Genomic DNA, 14325 nt, shown 5'->3' on the forward strand with positions numbered 1-14325 from the left:
AAATTCGCATTCCAATCTCTTTCTAATGGTTAAGTTAGTGATTAACAAGGAGGAAAGGATTAAAGTTGAAGAATATGAATTGTGAGCTTATCTTAAAAGAGGTTTCAGAGGTCCTTGCCTCGAGATTGACTCATCCACCTGCTATGTTCGTTTGCTCTCATTTTCTCATGTTGAGCATGTCAGCTTTGTTCTCGCTTGGCATTCGCGATGTTAGGGTCCTTTGCTTGCATGTTGCCTATCCTTAAGAGGTTGCTTTGCCCTTTTATATATCTATTAAATATATCTTATAATTCTTTTAGGTCTTATATAACATAATAAAGTACATGAATTACAACAACTAATAATAAAATTTAACTATGATGACTATTAACCTCATTCAAAAAGATTTCAATTCCTATAACACAAAAAGTAAAACAACCATTAACATGGTGGTTATATCCAAAACATCAATACAAAATAAAGAATAAAATAAAAAATGTGGATTGTAGGCTTTTGTTACAAAGCATGAAGAAAGTAGGGAAAAAGGCAAATTAAGCAGTGGTGGCTCGAGACCCATTTGCTTTATCTTCTCGGCCAGCTGCGGTGGCTGATACATAGTAAGCAACGGTGAAAAGTCCATGAATGAAACATAGAATCCCTCCAATGGAAAAGAGCCGATGGTGGGTTATGCCACATGTTTTCCTCGACTTTGAGTTGTACAGTGTCCCTATGATCAGCATTGTGAATCCCACTGCTAATATTATCCTGTTTTTCATCATCAAAAAAGTTTTTTAAGAAAAAATCTGGCAAACTTTTGTAAATTGCAAATTTGGGTATCAAGAAGTTAGTTATTCATTTAAGTTTGAATTTTTTTCAAAATGAATTCGGATAAGAAAAAATTAAGTTTGTTTAAAATATGAATTGGATTTTGATTTCAAAAGTTAAGATTTGAGTTCGGCCAATTTAGTCCATTTTCAATTCTATAATATGTTTTCTTATTTTTGTTTCAAAAAAAATATGTTTTCTTATTTTACTTATGAAGTTTATATTGGACAAAGTTAAGAAAAATATTTTAAGGGATCAAAATTAAATTTATAATTTTTTTAGAATTATTATGCTAATTTATAATTTTTCAAAGGATAATAAAATCAATTTTTTTCATTTATTTTTTAGACCAAGACCATTACCCTTTGTATTCACCCTTGAGTTCATACTATACAAAAATAAATATATAATACTATAATATAAGTGCTAAAAAGATGTTAATTTGTTTATATTCAAAGTTGTAACAAAAAGATTTGCATTGATTTTAAGTCTTTATTATTAGCGGATTTAAAGTTCAATCACAGAATAACTCGATATAAGTTTAATAAAACAAATTACAAAATGTTAAAAAAACATTTTCATAATAAAAAAAATCAAAATGGAGTTAAATTAATTATTTATAGATGTAAACGAATTTGAAAAAAATAATTAAAATCTATATTTAAAGTTGACTAACTATATAAGATATTCAAACTATACATCTAACTTAAATTCAACTCAACCTCACCCCATTTTTGAGCACTAATTCAAGACATGCATACCATGAGAAAATAAGGGAAGCCACAGCTAATTGTTTGTTAGCAGATGCTTCGTCTAAATCTCTCTTTGTCCAAATGCACACACAACCACCAAGTAAGTTCCCAGTAACATGAGCAAGACCAAGTAGTACAGATGCTGCAAGTCCTAGCTTGTAAGCTTGTAAACTTGGGTCTCTACATTCAAAAATCCACATCCTCAAATGCTTCACCTGTTTTAACCCCAAAAAGAAAAAAACCATAAACACCATGAAAAAAATGAATCAATAATTACCATTCTCTTTACAAACGTACCTTGTTTTCAGCTATTTCAGCTTCAATGCCAAGTACTCCAGCAGTAATATCCAAAGCCATAATCAATAAACAAATCAAAAAACCATAGTTTTTTGCCATGTTTTTACCGTAATAAAATTGCAGATATCTGTCAGTGAATGGCACCCATTATATAAAGCGCTATATATGGTGTATTAATGAAGAGAAGAATAAGAATAAAGTAGGGAACAGGTATGGAGATTAGTAACAAACACGAAAGTGATTAAGCTGCTTGTTTTTGGATTAAAAAGCTTCTTTTTTTTGCTCATACATATTTTATTCTTTCTTTTTTGAACTTGCTTTTTCTTTGAAATTCATATATTCCTTCCATGGATGACAAGAAAAGTAGAATTTTTTTTCACAAGAATGATAGAAAAAACATTGATCGACCCATGAGATGTGTTTGTATTTTGGAATCAAAGGAAAAGATGGTAACAGTGTAACTTTGTGAAGGAAATGATACATACATCATAAACCTTAGCTGGAAGCCTGGAATCAAACTTGAGGGCAATGCCTTTTACTTTTCTTTTTTTTTTTGGTCAAATTCTCTAAAATTCGGGATTTAAATTCTCTTATTTTGAATTCTTAATATTATTAATTGTTGATATAAGATATAATAAAGGAGGAATATAAGAAGGAAATTAAGGTGATATAATGGAAGTCGATTCACCTATAAAAGTTAAGAGTCGGAACAAAGATAAGATGACTAACTGATTGAGAAAAACAAATATACTCAAAGTCATTATAAGGTGCTATAAGGTCTATCCCCTCTTCATAGTTTTTTAAAGTATTTATAGTAGAGGTCCCTTATCCACTGGCATAATATATTTAGATAAACATTCAATCCCGTCAAATGCATAATGAATCATCACAGTCACGTATCGTGGGATTCTATTAATATGAGGTAGTTAAGCCTAAATAGATTCATTATTGTTTTGAGAGTGCGTTCGTATTAGGACAACATTCTCCTTTAAGCCCAGGTGGTAGGTCCTATTTGAAGTGGGATAGGTGATTATGCTTAAGAAGTCAATGCAAAGCTAACAATATCTTTTGAGCTTGCCACGTGTTTTCTTGGCGAAAGGATCTAACGTTAAATAGTTTATAATGTTTAAGGATGTTGTAAGAAAATCTTACTAGGTTGTACGTGAATACGTTGCTTAGAAAGTAAATGTTAGTCTCTATCTTTGTTGCGCGGAAGCATGTGAAAGAGTAAAATTATTGTACTGAAAAATCACACTAAGTTCAATTCCCAGGAAAGAGAGGTGGATCACGAGGATCGCTTACATACCAGATCTTTCCTAGCCAGAATATCCCTCTATCGTAATTTAATAGCACAATAAATCACTACAATGACACTTGCAAAATATGCAGAACAAAAATTAAAGAACACTAGAATTTTAACGAGGTTCAGCAAATTTTGCTTACGTCCTCGGGCACTACCAAATATATTTCACTCCAAAAATACAAGTGAAAGTTTACAAATAGGGAGAGAGAACAATTGCCTTAAGTAGAGAATGGCAAGTGTGGGATGAAGAAAGTAAGAAATGGTTAGGCCTATTTATAGTTGAGGTTTAAGGATCAACTTGCAATGTCCCTATACAATTAGGGACCAAAATTGCAATTATCCCATGCCAACTAATCTTACTTTCTACTTTCGGTGCCTTTCGGTGCCAACTTTCTGCCACTATTCATCTTTGAAAAGTCAAAGATTGTAGGTATCCAATAATCTCCACCTTGAAGATTTGATTAGGATAATCTTATCTTCACACAATTCTTTCTACCCTTGACAACAATACTTGATAGTGCCTTCTTCAACTGTTAAACTTGCAGGATATTGATCAAGTTCAAACAATGTTCGAACTTGGTTGTTGTTACCAACTTGGTCATCATATCTGCGGGATTATCTGCAGTCTTGATCTTCTGAAGACAAATTTTCCCCTCTTCAATAATTTCCCGCACAAAATGGAATCGTACGTCGATATGTTTTGTACGTGCATGATAGACTTGATTCTTTGCTAAATGAATAGCACTTTGACTATCACAATACACGTTAATATGCTCCTGAACCAACCCCAAGGTTTTAGCCATACCTTGTAACCAAATAGCCTCCTTTACAGCCTCTGTTACAGCCATGTATTCGGCTTCTCCTAGATCTTTCATCTCAAACTCGAGATTGAGTTGAGTCTTCAATCTTTCAATCTCAACTTTGCTCTTAAATGCTATTAGCATATCATCAACATATAAGAGCAAGTATATGAAAGTTCCTTCTTGTAGCTTCTGAAAATACACGCAATGATCAAATTTACTTCTTGTGTACCTTTGCCCTTTCATGAACTGATCAAATCGCTTGTACCACTGCCTCGGAGATTGCTTCAATCCATAAAGCGACTTTGTCAGTTTGCAAACCCAATTTTCTTTTCCAGCAACCTTGAATCCATCTGGCTGAGTCATATAGATTTCCTCTTCCAAATCACCGTGTAAAAACGCGGTCTTCACATCAAGCTGAACTAGTTCAAGATCATATTGCGCAACCAAGGCTAGCAAAATTCGAATAGACGAATGCTTCACAACTGGAGAAAACACTTCATTATAGTCTATTCCTTCTTTCTGAGCGTAACCCTTTGCTACCAATCTAGCCTTGTATCGAATTTCATTTTTACCAGGAAATCCTTCCTTCTTTGCATATACCCATTTGCATCCAATTTCCTTCTTTCCCTTGGGCAGTCTCACCAACTCCCAAGTCCTATTTTTATGAAGAGACTGCATTTCTTCATTCATAGCTTGCTTCCACTTTACACCATCAGAGTTACTTATTGCTTCTGTGTAAGTGGAAGGAACATCATCATCTGCAATTGGAAGTGCATAGGCCACCATATCATCAAAGCGAGCAGGCTTACGAATCTCTCTTCTTGGCCTCCTATATGCAATTGAATCTTGTTGCTGTAGAAGTTCTTGGGTCGAAACTTCTTCATCATTTGTTCTTTCAATATTAGCTGGATCATCATTAACCTTTTCAAACTCCACCTGCTGCAAAGTACTACTGGTTTTGTCATCCTTTTGTGAATCCTCGTTCTTCATCATGGTTGATTCATCAAAGTTACATCTCTACTGAAAACAATCTTCCTTGTATCAGGACACCAGAGACGGTATCCTTTTACACCACCAGTTATACCCATGAATAATGCTTTCTTTGCTCTTGGGTCTAACTTAGATTCTTTTACATGATAATATGCAGTGGAACCAAAACATGTAAAGAATCATAATCAGTAGCAGGTTTACCAGTCCACATCTCCATAGAAGTTTTTCCATTTATTGTAGCTGATGGCAATCGGTTAATTAGATGGCACGCATATGTAACTGCCTCAGCCCAAAATTCCTTTCCCAATCCAGCATTGGACAACATACATCGAACTTTCTCCAGTATAGTCCGATTCATGCGTTCTGCCACCCCATCCTGCTGTGGTGTATCTCGAACAGTGAAGTGTCGCACAATGCCCTCATCTTGACATACTTGTAGAAATGGATCATTTTTGTACTCAGTACCATTATCTGATCGAAGTCGTTTGACCTTTCGACCTGTCTGAGTCTCCACCATCTTCTTCCACTTCAGAAATGCATCCAAAACTTCATTTTTTCTTTTCATTAGATACACCCATACTTTTCTTGAATAATCATCAAGAAAAGTGACAAATAGTGCATACCTCCCAAAGAAGCCACTTTGGTAGGTCCCCACACATCACTGTGAACATAGTCCAGAATTCCTTTCGTATTGTGAATTGTTGAACCAAATTTTACCCTCGTCTGCTTGCCCAGAACACAATGTTCACAGAATTCCAATTTGCAAGAATTTGCACCTTTCAACAAGCCTTGCTTCGCCAAAGTCTGCAAAGCTTTTTCACCAGCATGTCCCAATCGCCTATGCCATAACCTGGTAGCCTCTGAATCTGCATCTTTCGCAGAAGCTGTTGATGTTGATCCAATAACTGTACTTCCATTTAAATAGTATAAGTTATTTCTTCTAGTGCCTTTCATCACCGTCAATACCCCAGCTACTACCTTTAGTAATCCATCTCTCAAAGTGATTGTGAGCCCTTTAGATTCTAGGGCCCCTAATGAGATGAGATTTTTCTTCAAGCTGGGTACATAGCGAACATCTGTCAGAACTTGGATTGAGCCGTCATGGTTCTTCAATTTGATTGTACCTACACCCATTGTCTTACAGGCACTATCATTGCCCATAAAAACAACTCCACCTTCTAGTTCTTCAAGACTAGAAAACCAGTCCTTATTAAGACACATATGGTAAGTACATCCCGAATCCAATATCCACTCATCCGTTTGACATGCCATTGCCATGCCAACCAAGCTAAAGTCTGACTCCTCATCATGCTCCGCTACACATGCATTAGAAATAGACTTGCCCTTTTGTAACTTAGGACAATTCTTTTTCCAATGCCCTTTCTCACGACAAAAGGCACATTCATCTTTGGCGGGTCTCCCTTTGGACTTACCCCTTCTACCAGGTTTGCTGCTGTGTGAACGACCTCTTACTGTTAAGACTTCTGCAGTTGTATCTCTGTGATCTCTTTTATCTTTCTTTCGAGTCTCAGATTTATACAACGCACTACAGACTGCATCAAATGTGATTGAATCTTTCCCATGAAGCAATGTGGTGGTAAGATGATCATATTCATCAGTAAGGGAATTCAACAACAATAATGCCTTGTCTTCATCTTCAAATTTCTCATCCAAATTTAGCAAGTCTGCTAAAATTTTATTGAATGAGTTCACATGGTCATTCATCGACATATCGGGTGCATACGTGAACCGAAAAAGTTTCTTTTTCATATAAAGCCTATTTTCAAGACTTTTCGTTAGAAACTTTTCTTCCAATGTATCCCACAGCTTCTTCGCTGATGTCTCCCTCATGACGGAGTACTTCTGCTCTTTGGCCAAACATAGGCGGATTGTACCACACGTCTGTCTATTGATCTTGGCCCACTCCTTGTCATCCATCTTGTCAGGTTTTTCTTCAAGGGCTATATCCAGCTCTTGCTGACATAAGACATCCAGGATCTCACACTGCCACATACCAAAATTATTGGTACCGTCAAATTTCTCTACTTCAAATTTTGCATTTGTCACAGTAGTCCTTGCTGATGACGATGCTGCTGCCATTTTTCTCCTCAATCCCAACTACTGTATACGTGAACAGTACCGTATACGTGAATAGTGCCGTATATGTGAATAGTACCGTATACATGAATAGTGCCGTATACGTGAATAGTACCGTAAACGGTCGTATTCCCCAAGTACGAACCTGGCTCTGATACCAATTGTTGCGCGAAAGCGTGTGAAAGAGTAAAATTATTGTACTGAAAAATCACACTAAGTTCAATTCCCAGGAAAGAGAGGTGGATCACGAGGATCGCTTACATACCAGATCTTTCCTAGCCAGAATATCCCTCTATCGTAATTTAATAGCACAATAAATCACTACAATGACACTTGCAAAATATGCAGAACAAAAATTAAAGAACACTAGAATTTTAACGAGGTTCAGCAAATTTTGCCTACGTCCTCGGGCACTACCAAATATATTTCACTCCAAAAATACAAGTGAAAGTTTACAAATAGGGAGAGAGAACAATTGCCTTAAGTAGAGAATGGCAAGTGTGGGATGAAGAAAGTAAGAAATGGTTAGGCCTATTTATAGTTGAGGTTTAAGGATCAACTTGCAATGTCCCTATACAATTAGGGACCAAAATTGCAATTATCCCATGCCAACTAATCTTACTTTCTACTTTCGGTGCCTTTCGGTGCCAACTTTCTGCCACTATTCATCTTTGAAAAGTCAAAGATTGTAGGTATCCAATAATCTTTTTAGCACATGGATAAGGAACCATGCAAACTCAAAAACCTCGAGAAAGTAGTATACATCAATATATCATATTTAAATACACATGCAAAGAAGCCCATTATGACTCAACTTTTAAAGCTCGTAATTAAGTCATAAGGGTACGAAAAACCCAAAACAAGAAGCCAAGACAGGCTCTCTTTTATCATGAAATCTTACGAGCACTATTTCGTACAATTGTTCTGTGAATCATTGTAGATTTTTTATCGTGATTTCAAATTCAAGTATATAATTAAAATTTAAAATTTAATATAAAACTATAATTTAAGTTACTTTTTTAACCATGTCAAATTTCTCATAAAGTCATTGCCAAAAGAAAAAAATAAAGAAGAAAAATTCTCATAAAACAAACATATGGAAATCTTCTCAAAATGCTTTAGAGCTAGTTTTTTTAGTAGGGTTTATTTTTACTTAAAAGCCCATTTGAATTTTCTTTGTAAACAAACAAGATAAAGGCCCAAATCAACTAATACAACGTAGAATTTTCTCTCTAACAGGACATTTTCGAGGGAAAATATATATTACACGTAGGACAAAAATATTTCGGAAAAGTACAAGTGTTCGATGAGTCTCGATCATGGAAAAAAACATGTCTCTAGAACCAACTCAAAACTTCAGATACAGATTGTTGTCATTATCGCCATGCTTATATGTTGGGAGATAAAAATAAAATCCTGGGAAATTCTCTGTTTTCCAGAAAAAAAACGTAAAAACAGAGTGAACAAAAAATGTCGCTTTATTACAGATGGAAAAATTTCGAGGAAGACGAGGATCGACCCGAAAAGCCTCGCCGGTTTGGGGTCACTGAAATGCGAGGACCCAATCATACTCTCTTGACCCAGAACGTTCTTCAGGTATGGAATTTCAATGGGTTGTTTTTAAATTTCGGAAATTTATGATTGAGCTGAATAAAAAAGGTTTCTTTTTTCACCAGGATATATTTGAATCAATGGGTCAATTTGTTGATGGGTTGAAGTTTTCCGGGGGTTCTCATAGTTTAATGCCTAAATCGTTTTTGAAACAAGTGATTGATATGGCTCATCAACATAATGTTTATGTTAGTACTGGTGATTGGGCTGAACATTTGATTCGTAAAGGTCCTTCGGCTTTTAAATATTATGTTGAAGTAAGTTGAGTTATACCGAGATTGAAGCTTTTTTATGGTTAAAGTATTTTCCTTTTTTTGATAATGTTGTGATTTAATGTTCTTGAAGGAGTGTAAGCAAATGGGGTTTGATACAATTGAGTTGAATGTGACATCACTTGAAGTTCCTGAAGATACACTTTTGAGATATGTGAGATTGATTAAAGGTGGTGGCTTAAAAGCTAAGCCTCAGTTTGCTGTCAAGTTTAATAAGTCTGATATTCCTATTGGTAGTGATAGAGCATTTGGAGCTTATGTTCCTCCTCCTCCAAGATCTACTGGTATGGATCTCATTCCTGTTTTTTTTTCCTCTGTGTGTGTGTAAGCAAGGTATTCTCATGTCCGTTTTGGGTTCATGGAGACTAATCTTTTGGGAGTCGTGATTGCCCGGATAATGTACCTTATCACTGCACTTAAATTCTTGTTGGTGAACTATATTTCATTGAATGAGTTACTATTAGGTAAAAGTACCATAGAGGCTCTTGTACTAAAAGTCAAATTACATTTTGTTCTCTCTACTAAAAAAATTGGACTAATTAGTCCCTGTATATTAGATCAAAGAGCAAATTGGTCCTTTTATTAATAATTTTATCATCTATTTTTACCGTTAAAAATTGGTCCTTATAGGTTAGAATGAGGCACACGTGGCACATTACTTGTAATTATTATTTAGTTATTCTGTCAGCAACACTAGTTTATAATAATAGAAATGGATTAAATTTTAATAGAAAGGATTAGTTTGTTCTTTGATATAATGTACAGAGATTAATTTGCCTATATTTTGAGTAAATGGGACAAAATGCAATTTGACTCTTAGTACAGGGGCCTCCATGGTACTTTTACCGTTACTATTGGTTTTTATGATTTTTTTTTCCAAATTTTGACGAGGGATTTGCATTTGTTTTGCTTTTATTGAATTAAGTTTCAAGGGAATTGAACCATATAGCCAATCATACTTTTTTCAGTGATTGCCATCTTTTAGACCCTTTATTTTCATGTATATGGATGTTCATAGCAATAATGTTCAGTTTTTGTACTGGTTAGAATGAGTGGAACCGTTGAAATATGGTTTGGTTGAACCAATGTGGTCTCTGAGCTGTTTTCAAAAACCAACTATCATTGTTGCATTTACTATAACCCGAATATATTTACAGAACTTGTTGAAGATGTTGACCTATTGATCAGGAGGGCTGAGAGATGCTTAGGAGCTGGTGCAGACATGATTATGATCGATGCAGATGATCTATGCAAACATGCTGATTCAGTACGGGCGGATGTAATTGCAAAGGTTATTGGTCATCTAGGTCTTGAGAAGACAATGTTCGACGCTTCAAATGCTAGAGCCTCCGAGTGGTTTGTCAGGCAATATGGACCAAAGGTATAATGATTATTCATTAAGTTAACCCATACCAAATTCTGATGTTTCTGATTATATATAACTGACATTCATGACTTGTTACTTTCAGGTGAACCTCTTTGTGGATCACTCTCAGGTAATGGATTTAGAGTGTCTCAGAGGATGCAACCTTGGAAAAAATCACAACTCGGTCCTTGGTTCGTCGTATTTTCTGTTCTGAACTGGTAAAGACTTATAGAGATACAACTTCCCTGCTGTAGTTTATCAAGTAAGCATTGGTATGCCTTATGTTTGTGCTGAGAGTGTGAAGTTTAATCGAGATGAAAACATTATCGACTATTATTGCAATAAAGTTGAAGCTCTTTACAATGACTGATTTTTTGTTTTCATGTTGGATTCTACTGATTTTGCCTATATCTTTTCATCTTTCAGTTAAGGAAGAATCAAAAGTCCCTTGTAAGTCCAGTTCAAAAGTAGTTTCTTCTGTTATAACCCGGTAGGTTTCCGAGTTCCTCGGCTTAAGAATCTCGGACAGTGCCAACACAATCTTCCTCATTGAGGGCCTTTTTCTTGAAACAGGATTTACACAATTATAAGCAAGACCACCCATAAAATTTAGTTGTTGAACATCAAATTTTCCTTCAAGTCTAGGGTCTGCAATCTCTTCCCACCCTTCATTGTCCTCTACACCAAGAGCCACCTATTCAATGTCAAGGCCTGTCAATTAAATGTTCATAATCTATACGTATAATATCAAGTAATCATAAGCTAAGCACGTCTTGAACTTACAAACTCTACGTATTCCATGAGATTCTTCTGTGCATTCTTGCCACTCATTAGTTCAAATAGGAGAACCCCGAAACTGTAAACATCACTTTTCTTAGTAAAAATTGATGTAGATATGTATTCTGGGTCTACGTAACCGAAAGTTCCTTTAATATCAGATGAAGAATGCAAAGCACTCTTCTCCTGCCTTGAAATCCCAAAGTCAGCTACCTGCACAGTATGGCCTTATTAAGCCTCATTCATAGGAGAAATGAAGTATCTAGCAGAGAACTGAAAACTTACTCTAGCTTTCATGAAGTGATCCAACAAAATATTCGACGATTTGATGTCCCGGTGCACTACTGGTGGAACAGCCTGTTATGAAAACTGGCGAGTGAGCAAACTATGTATTTAAACCGTAAACCCTAAACCAGATTAACTTACCCCATAATGAAGATATTCCAAACCCCTTGCCACATCTAGAGCTATCTGTACCCTCAGATTCCAGGTCAAAGGCTCAAGTTTTTCATCTGCAATTCAAACGTGATAATGCATTTTGCATCATGACAAGTACTATTGAATTTGTTTCTTGGACAAAGTATGCATGCATTTTTATGATAGATGACGTTACATGAATGGAGTTTCAATGGTAAAAGTATCATGGATACTTTTGTACTAACTGATAGATTATGCTATGTTTTCTTTATTCAAAAGAATGAGCAAGTTAATATATTGTACGTAAGATTAAAAAGTAAATTGATCATTTTTGTTAAATTTAATCAATTTTTACTGTTAAAAACAGATGTGGTTGATAAAATAATTAAATAATTACATATAGCGTGCTATGTGTATTTCATGTTGGCATATAGATATTAGTTTTTAATAATAAAAATAGATGAATGAATTCTTAACAGAAAAATATGTTTGATTTAATTTAAAGTATAAAAATTAATTTATATATCTCTTAATAGAAAGGTAGAGTGCAATGCTATTCGTGCCCTTATCAGCTTTGATTATTCTTACTGTATAAATGGGAGGCAAGGCTTCCATTTCTCATATAAACATAAACAAGCATATGCAGTCCTCTTTCAGCACAATACCCCATCAAGTTCACGAGGTTCCTATGGTGTAATCTTCCAAGCAACAGAACCTACAAAGCAACAAAATATTGATGTGTACAAGCTTTCACTTGATTTCCAATAAAACCAAATCATTGATTCATAGGACATGGAAATGGAAAACAGATTTTAGTTACCTCAGTAAGGAATTCCATTGCACCTTGCTTGGAATCAGTAGCAAGCACTTTAACAGCAACTGTCTGACCAGTTGTTATTTGAGCTTTATAAAGAGGACCAAATGCCCCTTCACCTATATTCGTCGTAAAATTCCATGTGGCTTTTTGTAGCTCTCTGCAAAACATTTCGTCCTGAAATAACGTTGAGAAAGAAAATAAACGAAAAGAAAGTCTGAAATGCAAAAACCCTTTCATACTTGTAAGAGTATTTTGGTATGCCGCATGCGGATGCCACACTCTTCCTCCGAAGCCCTTCTAACCATTGGGGCATGTTACTCCATTCAGATGTCCTAGGGGAATCTCGACTATGGTTAGAATCCGACAATACTGTGCTGGAATCTGATCCATGAATACGGATGGGGTGATTGTCAGCCCTTGGACCAACCTTTTCCGTATCATGAGATCGATCGAAACGTCTCTTTCGGTACATAATGTACCATGCAATAGCCATGGCCAAAATAATACCAACTCCTACTCCAATGGTGGTGCCAAAAACTAATCCCAACTCGCAAGTTCTCATTTCTTAAAATAAAACCTGTTAAAATTTTCACTTAAATCTATTATTTAATAAGAAAAAAGAAAAAGAAGAAGAAAAACATGTAAAGTTATGTTTTCTTTTTTCAGTTTTTGTTTGATACCTACAAGCATGTGCGGATTAGACCGGACCTGTCTGGGAAAATTATAACCATCCATATATAGCCCAAGTGCATGTGCATTGGTATTAATTAAATAACGTTAAGATTTTTTTTATATAGTAATAAAGCTGGATAATCATTAATTAAAATTAAGGATGTGACACGTAATTAAGTACTTGTCAATCCAGACGATTGCTTTAATGGATTAGTATGTTTGCCTTCAATATGGAGATTTTATGCCTATTTTGGTGTTTGATGATATCTGGGAAAAAATGGATTAAAGGCAATGGAAGGCAATCAAATATACTGGCGTAATTCGTTTCCTTATTTAGATGATTAGGGTGGTGAAAATACGGAAATAGATGAAACTTTTGCCTACATTACCTATTAAGTGATGATTAGTTATCGAGGGAAAAAGGTAATAAACAAGAAGTTATTTACTATTATTATGGTAGTGAAAATTGAAAAATGTATTATGGATATGTCTTTGTTGGTAAAAGTACCATAAATATCCCTATAATAGAGTAAATTGTTATGTTACGTACTTTTATTTAAAAAATAGATAAATTAGTTTCTGTACATTTTTATTAAACAACGAAGGTAGCATGTCACACATACGTTACTCTAACATATAGAGACCAGTTTTTAGCAGTAGAAATAAACAATTTTTAACAAAATGATCAATTTAATTTTTTAATCTAACGTACAAGAACTAATTTACCTATTTTTTGAGTAGATAAGGCAAAATGAAGTGTAATTCCTACCGTAGGGGTTTTATAGTACTTTTATTGTTATTGTTTTTTTCTTCCTAGTTTGGATAGCATTTCTTTTGGGCGGTAAACTGTGCCTGAAAAGCTAGTAGAATTTATAGAGCGAATGTGAGTTGTGGGTGTTGGAGTTTTGGTTTCGAGATACTGTTTGATGTTTAAGTTAGTATAAGAGTTCTGTAAGGAAGAAAAACAAATTATGAGGATTCATAGATTTGATATTGTATTGTCATTGTGTTGAAGCCATGTTTTTAAGGAAGTTATTGATGAGTGTTGTATAGAGAACTAGAGATATGATAAAATATATATATATATACACACTAAAAACCACCATAAGTTAAGCTTTCGCGCATGGGATATGTGTAACTGATTTTATAAGTTTAAATTGGTGAGGTACTTAGGAAAACATATGTGTGCTTGTTAGATACAAAGTTCATTGAACATAACTTACGTGCTAATTTTACTCGATAGTATTAAGTAGGGGCAAGTGTTTGACCGAATCGAATCAAATAGAGTTAATCAAGTTGACGAGTTATATTTTATAATTCTAACTTGATTTGAACTTTTTTTGAATT

General features: G+C 34.8%; 3 protein-coding genes across 3 annotated transcripts; 1 reads left to right on the plus strand and 2 right to left on the minus strand.

Moving 5' to 3' along the window:
• Window positions 1–360: 360 nt before the first annotated feature.
• LOC107941105 (uncharacterized) lies at window positions 361–1972 on the minus strand. The gene is made up of 3 exons (XM_016874634.2): window positions 1854–1972; window positions 1566–1771; window positions 361–744 (listed from the first exon to the last, which is right to left on the minus strand). Exons 1-3 carry the CDS (start codon window positions 1950–1952, stop codon window positions 531–533), a joined length of 519 nt encoding a protein of 172 aa, XP_016730123.1. The 5' UTR covers window positions 1953–1972; the 3' UTR covers window positions 361–530.
• A 6387-nt stretch (window positions 1973–8359) lies between these two features.
• LOC107941099 (protein HEAT-STRESS-ASSOCIATED 32) lies at window positions 8360–10661 on the plus strand. Its single transcript, XM_016874628.2, has 5 exons — window positions 8360–8642; window positions 8723–8914; window positions 9003–9213; window positions 10087–10310; window positions 10399–10661. The coding sequence occupies exons 1-5, from the start codon at window positions 8517–8519 to the stop codon at window positions 10507–10509; spliced, it is 864 nt and encodes a 287-aa protein (XP_016730117.1). The 5' UTR covers window positions 8360–8516; the 3' UTR covers window positions 10510–10661.
• Window positions 10662–10710: 49 nt separating this feature from the next.
• Window positions 10711–12936, minus strand: LOC107941100 (calcium/calmodulin-regulated receptor-like kinase 1). Its single transcript, XM_041103197.1, has 7 exons — window positions 12546–12936; window positions 12310–12463; window positions 12078–12204; window positions 11499–11584; window positions 11358–11429; window positions 11079–11285; window positions 10711–10989 (listed from the first exon to the last, which is right to left on the minus strand). Exons 1-7 carry the CDS (start codon window positions 12866–12868, stop codon window positions 10711–10713), a joined length of 1248 nt encoding a protein of 415 aa, XP_040959131.1. The 5' UTR covers window positions 12869–12936.
• Between the last annotated feature and the right edge of the window lie 1389 nt (window positions 12937–14325).

Source organism: Gossypium hirsutum, chromosome D10, assembly GCF_007990345.1.
Source record: "Gossypium hirsutum isolate 1008001.06 chromosome D10, Gossypium_hirsutum_v2.1, whole genome shotgun sequence".
Classification (NCBI taxonomy): Eukaryota; Viridiplantae; Streptophyta; class Magnoliopsida; order Malvales; family Malvaceae; genus Gossypium; species Gossypium hirsutum.